The 11,561-nt window shown below is 33.3% G+C and overlaps 1 protein-coding gene across 2 annotated transcripts; it reads right to left on the bottom strand.

The window, feature by feature from the left end:
* Positions 1–2,932: 2,932 nt before the first annotated feature.
* Positions 2,933–8,211, bottom strand: LOC133674739 (probable ADP-ribosylation factor GTPase-activating protein AGD8). Of its 2 annotated transcripts, XM_062095951.1 has the most exons (7): positions 7,825–8,206; positions 7,605–7,723; positions 6,481–6,913; positions 6,085–6,369; positions 4,435–4,557; positions 3,676–3,774; positions 2,933–3,531 (listed from the first exon to the last, which is right to left on the bottom strand). In XM_062095951.1, the coding sequence occupies exons 1-7, from the start codon at positions 7,891–7,893 to the stop codon at positions 3,424–3,426; spliced, it is 1,236 nt and encodes a 411-aa protein (XP_061951935.1). In that variant the 5' UTR covers positions 7,894–8,206; the 3' UTR covers positions 2,933–3,423. The 2 variants fall into 2 exon arrangements, with proteins under 2 accessions (XP_061951935.1, XP_061951944.1); XM_062095960.1 differs by lacking the exons at positions 2,933–3,531; positions 3,676–3,774 and having other exon boundaries at positions 4,513–5,360; positions 7,825–8,211.
* Positions 8,212–11,561: the final 3,350 nt, after the last annotated feature.

Here is an 11,561-nt window from a genome sequence, read left to right as displayed (position 1 = left end):
TCTATTGCATATATATTCTTAGAGCATCTCTATCCATAATATTCATGTATTTTCTCTCTCTAAAAAGATACTTATTTAAGTATCGGAGAGCCTCCACCTCAACCAAAATGAATCTTTTATAGGTACTAGCCACAAGCTACCTTGACCTATTAAGCACCAAGTATAAGTTATCAACTGCCTTAGTTAGAAAGAATGGATGATATTGTAAAGACCAATTGATTAACCGATTATCCAACTCGAGAGCCTTATTCCTGGGCTATTTGGATTTTTAGGACTTCATCAATGATGCCATCTGTGGGAAAATGATAAAAAAAAAAACCATTGGTTTCTTCATAAAGCTTGCTTTGATATTTTTATACCATTCCATGGTACACAACTAATACCTACCTAGGCTACGACGCGAGACAAGTCTTCTCTTTGCTACTTACACTCCTGCCCAGACAAAGCTTCAACAACTTTGTAATCAAGTCCGACTCCTCACTAAGGTAGTGCTAGCCACTCAAGGTGAGACAAGCAAATTTGAGCTATGCTTTACTAACTTCACAAATGCAGTTGAAGCCTTAAGGTTTTGAAAAGCTTTCAATAAATACAAGTGGAATGTTGGTTCAAACCGTAAAACATGTGAAGTATTTTTTACAATTATCTAAAGGAAAGGGAAGAGTCTCCCTCATGTCGAATAATCTGCTCAAATAAAAATTTACCATAACCAATAAGAATAAAAATGAAAGTTTCTTATATATAAATGACTTATTCAAAATGACTATTTTTATTTTCTCCAGGTGATGCCTAAGAGCCTTTCAATAATGCACCTTGAAAGGCATGAACTTGGCCTCCCCAGTGTTATATGCTCCACTCTCAATAGGATTGACTTTGTCTCCCCGATTATATATGCATCAATCTTTAAAGGATAGTGTAATTTCCTCAATGCTATATGCATCTATCTTCAAGGGGTAAATGTAATCTTTCAAGTGCTATATGTATCAATCTTCAAAGGATTGATGTAACATCTTCAGTGCTATATGTATCAATTTCCAAGGGGTAAATGTAATTTTTCTGATGTTATATGCATCAATCTTCAAGAGGTAAATGTCTTCTCGGTGCTATATGCACCAATCTCCAAGGAGTAGATGTAATCTCTCTAATGTTGTATGCACCAATCTCCAAGAGATGGATGTGATTGGTCTTCCTAGTACAAATAACAACATCATGTAATCGCCACTTTTAATGAGAGCTCTCATGCCCCGTAAAAAAAAATCACAATGAGTACTCTTTATTAGATGGTTTTTAAGCCCCATGACAATGCTAGGAAAACTACAGGCTCCCACTCACCAAGAACCTATAATCACTTAGAAGTTTCTAAGTATAGGTTCATCCTTATTGGATTCCTCACAAAACCACTTAGAAATTTATATAGATGATGGGCATAGTACCCTCAATCTCTTAGAAATTTTCTAATTACAACTTCATGTTCTTTTATATATAAAAGAATTTCTTTTAGTACAGATGCATATTTCTCTACATATTTCCTAGCTTACCCCCTTTTTTATACGGGCAAAACTCATTACTCTACCTGAACCGGGAGATTAATTTAAGTCCTTGTATATTATTATATCGCAAAGACTGGGAGACTACCGATGAACCAAGTTTTTATCAGTATATCTTTACCTAAAAAAACACTGGATCAAGAAAAAATTACGGGTATAAATTTTCAGGAAAACAAGCACATTCTAGTGAAAGGTGCGCTGGGCTTGGCAACGTGCCAAGTCCCAAGCACACCCAAAAGAATGCACATCCTCCTTTGGGCACGCCCAAGAGAATGACCATCCTCCATTGGCATGCCTAATGGAATGAGGTAATGTAGGTATGACGAATATGTCAGACCCAAGATACTTGGACTTGGTATTTAGCCAAGTTCAAGGTAACGTGGGTTTGGTAAACATGTCAAATCCAAGGCATTTAGACTTGACAGTCCGGCAAGTCCAAGGTAACGACCATCCTTCCTTGGCACGTTCAAAGGAATAACCATTCTACCTAGAGCACGGCCAAGAGGATGACCCTCCTCCCTTAGGTCTAGCTTAGGGGAAGAGCTCAGCCTCCACGGGCTCAGCTACATCTGACTTATTGGACCCTAATCTCCCTACACCTTTTAGGTGCATAAAAGTCCTCTAGGAACTCACCATACTTATATCAAACATTAATATAGATGTCATGGATATTTATACCTCATTATATGTTATCAGGATAAAATTAAACTTCAAACCCTCCTCTTCACAAAAAGATAAAATTTATGGGCTATAAATATACCATGAAACTTTCAAATCAAAGGTTCATAATTTTCATTATTTACTACATATATATTTAGAGCATCTCTCTCTAGCATATTCTTGTATTTTCTCTCTCTAAAACGATACTTATTTAAGTATTAAAGAGTTTTCACCTCCACAAAAAAAAAAAAACTTTTACAAATACTAGCCACAAGTCATCTTGATCTATCAAGTACTAAGTATAAACTATCAATTACCTTGATTAAAAAAAATAGATGAAATTACTAGAACCAATTAATTAACTGATTATTTAACCCGGAAGCTCTATTCCTAAACTATTTGAATTTTTTAGACTTCATGATATTGCACTACAAATGGTATGAATCTCCAACCTTAACCCGAGGTCATTTTTAAAGCCATCTAAACACCATAAGTAAATATATACGCTTATAGATTTTTGGATAAAAATATATTTGTTTTTTCGTTCCAAACGCTATAAGAAATATAAAGTAAGTATTTATGCTAAATAAAATAAATAAGAGAGAGTTGCTATTGTAAATCAACTGTTTATCATTTTTCTTTTTGCCCTTTCCCGTGCATATAGCACCATCCTAACACTCCAGGTTGGCATTATACACCGTAACACCATCATCAAAATACCCACGATCTACATGAAATCACACCCTTAATAATCATAAATTATCAGCGATCGTATTAGCTAAAATATACTAAACACAATTTTGCACACCTAGAACATAACAAACCAAACAGTGCCTGCAGGATGGAAGTATTGCACCATCAGTAATATTAGGTCACAAAGCTTCAGGCATTAGTTGCTGTTTCCTTGGGATTGGCCAGTAATGTTCTGCCGTGTGTCCTAATATTAGCCCCAACGACAATGCAGCTAATTTTCAACAGAACACTTTGTCTATAATATCAATTCCTAAATCTCTTTAGTACACTCCAAGAAACTAAAACAGGAAGGATCCCAAAACCTGCACTACAATATAATAATAGAAAACCTATCAAAAGCCTGAAAACGTCTTACTTTCATTTTTCTTCAAAAAGAATTTTATATGGACTCATTTTACATTCCACTGCATAGATATTGATTGGTAATGTAGCAGACTTGCAGATTTTTTAACACAGCCCATCAACTTCAGAGGATTCTGTCCTGAAGATCAGTTATGAAGGTTGATGCGAAGGAGCTGAGCTTCTTCCCAGTCTCTCCTGCAATATTCTTTAGGGAAGAGATATCTTGTTGTGCCTGAGAAGGTTAAACAAGGGAAGAAACCTTCGATAAATATAGGAAAGTGAAAAAAAAACAAAAAAAAGTGAAAGAAACCATGTGTTTCCTATCTTAACAGAAATTCATTCAAACATTTAAGCACCAAAACATGCAAAGCATTACCTGGAAAGAGATCCGATTGATGAGGTCACTTGCAGCAAGATCAATTGACTGATCATCGCTTTGACCAAAAAGATCAGCACTTGATATAGCTGAGGAGCCCTGAAACAGCATAAAACTTACACCCTTTAACCTTAAATAAAATTTCAGAAGAAAGAAATGCAAGATTTTAGTGGTTGGTCGTGGCCTTCATTAGAAATGAGCTGGTCGATGCCAATTACAGTTAAAGCAGATAGGATGTATGCAATGGTATGTGGAAAGAATTGTCTAGCTTATGAGGCAGTTCCATCAAGTCTGGCATGTGGTATAGGTTTGATATGAGAGATACTGCACGGAAGACCATGGAGCCATTGGTGATTCGACTCCTCATTGCCTACTGGTTCAGCAAAAAAAGCACTTCTATGTAACCGCGGCATTTTGCCATTTTTCCTGCATGCTAGAACCTAAGTTTGGAATGGGAAGGGGAGGCAAGGGTAAGAATTTGGAATTCTCACTCACATCATCCAAAAACCACAGTTCTTTTCCCAGATAAGGGTAGATGTTAGCAGGGGGGGAAAATCCCTGGCTGAGTAAAGAAACTTCTGGTTGGAACAAAAAAAATGATCCATAATTTCAATCTAGTGACCGACAGAGCAGACAAGGATGAACTAACGGTAGTAAAATCACAACAAACAGAGAGAATGGGATGAAATTCTTGAAACCTGTCACTATAAACAAAATAAAATTTACATATATTTAGATAGTGGTAGCAAGAGGGCATACAGAGAATTTCTGCAATGAAACTTGAGCATCAGCATCAGCTTTGTTCTGATCACCAAAAAATTGGGCTGATGAGATTGATTTTGCATTTGAGAACTTCTTTCTTGCTTCATCTGTTTCCTGAATCTGATAATAACAGGATGTATGAACAAACAAGTACAGAACTAAACAAACAAATTCCTTGCTGACTAAATCACTAGTGTCATCTGAAAAATTCCAGTAACAATGGGCATAACATCTCCAATGTCACATGCAATTCCCAAAACATAAGTAAAGTGATTGATGACAAGAATGCTAACAAATAATAGAAAACATAAAATATCAAGACTGTTACTGAGCAAGAAAAACACCACTAATATCAAGATCCTTTTTATATGCAGCTAGAGAAGAAAAAATTGAGATACACAAAAGTGTCACAGCCAACAGAGAGAAGGTTTCTGCAGAAACATTACCTATTCTATGATATTTATCTTCATGGTTCTTAAACATAAACTCTCAGACAAAATCAACTGTGTTTTAAATCCTCTTATTGAAAAGGAATGACTTACAGGTAATCTCATAACAGAATATAAACACCCCTTTGATGATGTAAAATACAAATTTAATATACCCATTATTCAGTAAGTACAGAATCATGCTAAAAAGAAAAGCATTTAGGTAAGAGTAAGCACCACGAGACTTGCACATAAGTGAATTAGGAAACCCATCAACTCAAGACTTTTTTATAATACCAACACAAAAACCTAGTGAAATCAAAACAATGACATTGAAATACAAAATAAAATTAACTTAAAAACTCCACTATGTAGTTTCAGGTAAAAACACAAAGCTGTCACTCTATTGATGTTCCCACAAATACTCCATGAGAACTGACGACCCTTATTTCTTTTTACTGGACAGACATAATTTGCAAAATCTAGACTTGCATGCTGAAAAATAAAAAAGAGATTGAAAAAGTCACTAAAACGTCACAACATTATTACAATGCAGAAATAGCAGCTTAAGCACAGGTATTATGCAAATTTAACCCTACAACTTCAAAAGAAATTTCAATTTTACTAGCTTATGAGAGAGTTTAAACCAGTTTGGAAGTGTCATCGCAAGCTAAATGTCATGATGCCTCGTTTTTGTTGAAAATCAAACACTCAGAAGTGATGAGTACAATTTGACAGAACAACTAGCAAGCACATAATGGAAGGACATAGATGCTTTTCACATTCCTCACAAATTTTACAAACTCTCAATTTGTGCTACTTAAGTAAATGGCTTTTTTCCCCTTTTCAACTCTGCATATGAAATGCTTTGATTTGTTTAAGCATTGAATATAGTGTGGGAAAAAAAAGCTGATTGGTAGCAACTTACCATAAATTTGAACCAGATTTGGGAAGAGAATTAAAATCTAACAAATTAATTAATAGTCTAAAATTCAGTTGGTCGATGAAACCAAAAATTTCAATATCATTTTGACATCCATTTTTTTCAGACTCTTGCCTGGTATAAACACCTGGATCCTTTCAAAGGTTGCATTCTCTAGATTTGAGAAGTCACAGTTAGGTGATATTGCATTAACTAGTGGTTATTTGCTGGAAGTGTAAGTATTGCCTGGTTTTCTACAGTTGACCATAAGCAGATAATGCATGTTAAAGAGCTTACTTGAACTTTTGAGTAGTTTGAGCTTCCTTTCTTAGGAAAACCGCTTTCCATCCCGAATTCTGCAAAAAAGCTTGATGACTTTGGCGGAGATACATGACTAATCACTTGTGGGCCACCAGAAATCATCTCAGCAGGTTGAACATTATCTACATACTCAAAGCGAGATGCAAAAGATGTGCCAGCTTTTGTGTTGTTGTTGTTGTTGTTGTTGTTGTTGTTGTTAGTTGTGGAAGTTACAGGAAGTGCTGGCTCTTCAGGCTTCTGGTCATAGAGATTTTCACTAGGCTGCAATTGAAGGCTGTACTATTAAGAAGCAGGCTAGGTAAAAAATGCCAAGCTGACATATGCTTCTAAGATAACTGATGATGATTCTACAAGTTAGAGGCAAAAGCCTACCTTCGTAGCAAGCTTTCTTGCACCAAGCCCCCCTGTTTTCCCAGTTCTCTTTGCACCAAGCGGCTTCTTCACAGAACTGGTAATAACCGAGTGAGAAGCTTTTGGGGAACGAACTATATCAGGTGTTTCTTGTTTTCCTAATGAGATTTCTTTAGGAGCATCATTAATCTTGACATCAGGAAGTCCATTTGCTGCTTGGGCTGACCTAGAAGTAACAGGGGATGATGGCAAGCCAGCTTCTTCTGCCATACTCTTAGCAACTTCTTTTGAAAGTATTTGCCTATATAACTCTGCAGCTCTAGATGTATACTTGGCTTCAATTTCCCCCCCATCAGTCCAACCATGCTGCTTAAAGAAAGCGTGAGCGCGATTATTTCCCCCAAAGCTCATTGTTCTCAATTGCTCTGGACTCCATGAATCTAAATTCGTAGACCTATATGAATAGGAAATAACATTGCATCACAGTCGTTCCTGAAAAATAAATGCTAGAAGAAAAGAGGATAAACAGAAACCCTTATTTTAATATATATAACTCTAATGGGAGCAAAGATATCACCAAAACTTGGTTTGGAGTTGGAACATGTCTCTCCAGTCTATAGATACAGAGAAACCCAGAGTAAATTTTCTCAAATTGAGATCTCAATTTTACCGCCATTGGTTACATCCTACCAACCGCATTCTAAATTTTACAGCCATTATTTCCAAAATGCAAAGGTCTATTTGCAAAAAGAATCATCCATACACTACCATTGATCCAGCAGTGAAATAAAACTAAAACTACCCCAACAACCTAGTCCAAACTAATTGACAAGATGCCAGGCAGTTTAAAGAGGAAGCATTCATTTTTTATGTGATGCTTGATTGTTCCCTTCTTAATTTTCCAAAGCAATGATCACATTATCTCTCAGTAAAAAAAAATCATATTGGTTAATATCCAAATCTATCACGTACGATTCTCACTTCACATTATCTGATCCAAATAAAATTAACTTTTTGCACCAATCCTGTGCATCAACAAGCTTCATTCTACTTTAAAAAGAAAACAAAACTGTCATTTAAATCTAAATTAAATGCACAATCGGATAATTAAACACGGAACTAAAAAAAACATAGAATAAATTTACCTAACGAAGCTGATGTGTACACCGAGACTACGGTGAACAGCAGAGCAGTCGATGCACAGGAAGATCCCGTACGTTACTGAAGCCCAAGTAGGATTTTTCGCATTACAGTCAAAACACATCTAATAACAAACACACGAAATCGTAAATTCCAGATCCAATATAATAACAATAAAATTTCCAGATCTGAATCAGATCCATAACAAAATCAATAAGGAATAACCTTGTTATCCGATTTCGCTTTCAGTTTTCTGAACACCACGTTTTTGTCAGTGAAATTTTCCGACGCCATGGAGTTAATTTAGGGAGGGAGGGAGAGACGAAAAGTGATCCCAAAGAGGTGACGCGAATTGCTGCAACACCGCCTCCGCCTCAGCTTGAAACCAGTAGATCGCAAATAGAGGAAGGGAGAGATAAATATAAAGCGAAATAAAATTGCAAAGTTGGAGAGAGCGAGTTCGTTTGCTTCGGCTTCAATTTAATAAACAACGACAACAGATTAGACAGGGAGATATGAATTGGAGATATATATTTTTTTATTTACTAAAATGCCCCTGGAAGGTGTTTGCTTGACGGACGATGATTTCTGGTGACTTGTTTCCGTCTGCGAGGGCCTCTGTCTGTTTAAAAAAGTTAAAAAAAGGGTTATTTTTTACGAAATGACTTAAATGGGCCTGTGTGTGCTGACGGTTGGGGGTGAGGGTAGCGGTCAGTGCTTGTTGAGTATTACAGGCCGTCAACCCAAGGTCGTATGGTGAGACGTTAAAGCACAGCCAACAAATACAGTATCTGTGCTTTCACGGAATCTTAATTTACTATGTTAGATTCTCTCTCTCTCTCTCTCTCTCTCTATTTTTAATTGCAGTCTGGTATTTTTAAAAAATAAATTCAGTCATCTAGTTTATCAAATTATTTGATGAAGCTAGCGTTATTATTATTATTTACAAAAATCATAAAATATGGTTTATTTATGTATTTATTTTTTAAAATAGGATCCATTCTTAAAAAAACAAGAGGGAGGTTTTCTCCTTTTCTTTTCTCTTTCTTTGTTTGAAGACAGAGGAGGTTTCCAGAATGGGCCCAACAATAATTAGATATAAGCTCCAACTACATTTACAAAAGTTTCTTGTTAAAATATTTATTTGCGAATCTAACGAGCAATGGGCCCAAGATGTTGTTCTATTGCTTTCCTCTTCCTGAAAGGGCCATGGTGTCGAAGGCCTACCTCGGCCTCCCTGGGGTCTATCCAAGCTTCTGCCATTTTATCTTTTTTTCCCGCAACTAGTTATTTCACCCCTACTTAGTGATGTCATGGATCAAATATTTTTTTTGAGAAAAAATAAATATGTAAGTTTTTTAAATTTATACTTTTACAAAAAAAATTGCTACTTAAAAAGCGTTTGCATGCATTTACTTAAATAAATCCAGACTATTTGTGTCGATATAAATATAAAAAATATTAACATGTTTATTTTGACTCACCTCATTGCATTGCATGTTGAATAATTTCTTTTTAGCTCAAACAAATTACCATGCATGTCTAGCTAACATATAATTTCTTTCTACCTCAAACAAATTACCATGTATGTCTAACTATCATGTTTTTTGATATCAAATAAGAAATATAAATATGAATTAAAAAGTTGATGTTTATATGTAATAAAATATAGAGAATATCATATACGTTAATAAAAAATATATAAGATTTTAAGGTAATTTTTAACATAGTAGAAAAACAAGACAATATTTCAATTGTTATAGTGAAACATCATTTTCTTAGTTTTTATACAATAATTTTTCAAAAAAAAAGTGTGAAGAAAAAAAAATTAAAAAACAAAATACAAAGGAATGAATATAAGAATAAAAAGAATGGTATAGATAGAAAAAGTGTAGAGTGAAAAGTATTCCAAGCATAAAGACCAAGAAATAATATTTTTTTCCCAAAAAAATATATATATAAAAAGGAAAAACTGAAAACTTATTACAAAAAAATTAAGATAAGAAAAAATGGTAATAAATAAGTCAAGTGAAAAATCATAAATATACTAAGTACAAGGAAAACAATATATAAGAAAAACGTTTTTTTTTCTAGAAAACCCAAAAACTATAAATTTGCCACTGCTACAATAAAAAATTCAGAAAAATTTATAATTATGCCATTTCCTACCGTAAAAGATTATTTTCTTTTAGTATATGTATAATTTTTTATTTTTAATAAACTTCTTATATTATTCATAAATAAATAAGATTTTATTTTATTTAAATAAATGTTTTTTTATTAATTTTTACATGATTAGTTATTAATTTTTGAACCTATTATTTGAACTCTGCTAAATCTGACAATTATTCTTAAAATGCATAATAAGCATAGGGTAATATTTATTGTATAATAATCTTATTAATCCAATTTTTTTCATCGTAAGAAAAAAAACAACAAAAAAACCTGATCAGTTAACTCAAGTTAAACCCTTAAGCCAGTAACACAAGATATGAGATCAGGATAACCCCAAAGCAAAAAAAGTAAACAAAATCACAAAACTCAATACCTAATCAACCCAATGTTGAAGAATGAAATTGAAAATAAAATCAATTTAAAAAAAACCTAAAAAGTATAAAATCAGCTCAAGCTAATCTTCAAAAACCTGTGACTTGAGTAATAAGACCAAAACTAACCCTAAATAAGGCAAACTAAAAAAATCATGAAACTAAATTCTCAATCAATAAAAAAAATAAGGGATAAAATTGAAAAGAAAATAATAAAAAAAACAAAAAAGATCAATTAAAAGCATAGTTATCAAATCCAGTCCAGGGATTGACCCGACCAAGGGGTGGGGTCCCGGGTTTCATGGGTTAACTGGGATTAACCTGGAAAAATTTAAAAAGAAATATTTAAAGTTTTAATACTTCATATGAAAAAATTAATAAAAAAATCTATATAAATATAGGCTATACATGTTATAAATAATGAAGTTTAAAATAATATTTTAAAATTTTTTTTACCTCACATTGAAAAGATACTACTATGTTATGCTTTTAAGTTGAAATATTTAATCCAAAAAAGTTTTTTATCCCACATTAAAACAATATAACTTTTTTCTTGTGAATATAGAATATATATACTAAAGGACTTCAAATCTCACATTAAAAAGATATTATGTTATTATTTTAAGTTGAAGTATTTAAACCAATAAATTTTTTATCTCACATTGAAAAAACATAACTTTTTTCTTGTAAATATAAAGTATATATACGAAATGGCTTCAAATCCCACATTGAAAACATAACTTTTTATTGGAAACATATGAGTATATATACTAATAGGTTTCAAATTTCACATTGAAAAAATATAATTTTTTTATTGTGAACATAAAGTATAAATACTAAAGGACTTCAAACCCCACATTGAAAAGATATTATGTTATCCTTTTAAGTTGAAGTATTTAAACCAAAATTTTTTTTATCCCACATTGAAAAAACATAACTTTTTTCTTCGAAATATAGAATATATATACTAAAGGGTTTCAAATCTCACATTGAAAAAATAAAATATTTTTCTAATATTTATATAGTGAGTTTCAAAAAGTGTTAATAACCACCTAAAAAAATATGAAAAAAGAGGGTTATAGGAGAAAAACCACATTTGAAAAAAAAAAATATCGGGTTTCACCGGGTTTACCCGGGTCATGGGTCGACCCACCGGGTCGACCGGGTCGTTGTACCTACCAGTCTTTGGGCAAACCTGGACCGGTCCAATCATTGGGTTGACCCGTCAGGCTGATCCGAGTTTAATAACTGTGATCAAAATAATTAAGACCGAATTTGATATAAAAATAAGTTAAAATCAACTGTTGAGAGATAGAATTGAAAAGAAATCCAACTGTGAAAAGGATAAAAAGAAAATTACAGTTAAAAAAATAAATACTAAATTTAATTTAAGAATTAAATGAAACCAATGCTAAT

Source organism: Populus nigra, chromosome 1 (assembly GCF_951802175.1).
Source record: "Populus nigra chromosome 1, ddPopNigr1.1, whole genome shotgun sequence".
Taxonomy (NCBI): Eukaryota; Viridiplantae; Streptophyta; class Magnoliopsida; order Malpighiales; family Salicaceae; genus Populus; species Populus nigra.
Note: the sequence above shows the minus strand (reverse complement) of the source record. Positions and strands in the feature narration are given on the sequence as shown.

Excerpts from the sequence above, each read along its gene's own strand:
- LOC133674739 (XM_062095951.1), bottom strand. The coding sequence starts at position 7,893 with ATGGCGTCGGAAAATTTCACTGACAAAAACGTGGTGTTCAGAAAACTG. Across the intron at positions 4,558-6,084 it reads CAAACTACTCAAAAGTTCAA|ATTCAGGAAACAGATGAAGC; the intron begins GTAAGCTCTTTA and ends TGTTATTATCAG. Across the intron at positions 3,775-4,434 it reads TTTCATTGCAGAAATTCTCT|GGCTCCTCAGCTATATCAAG; the intron begins GTATGCCCTCTT and ends ATGCTGTTTCAG.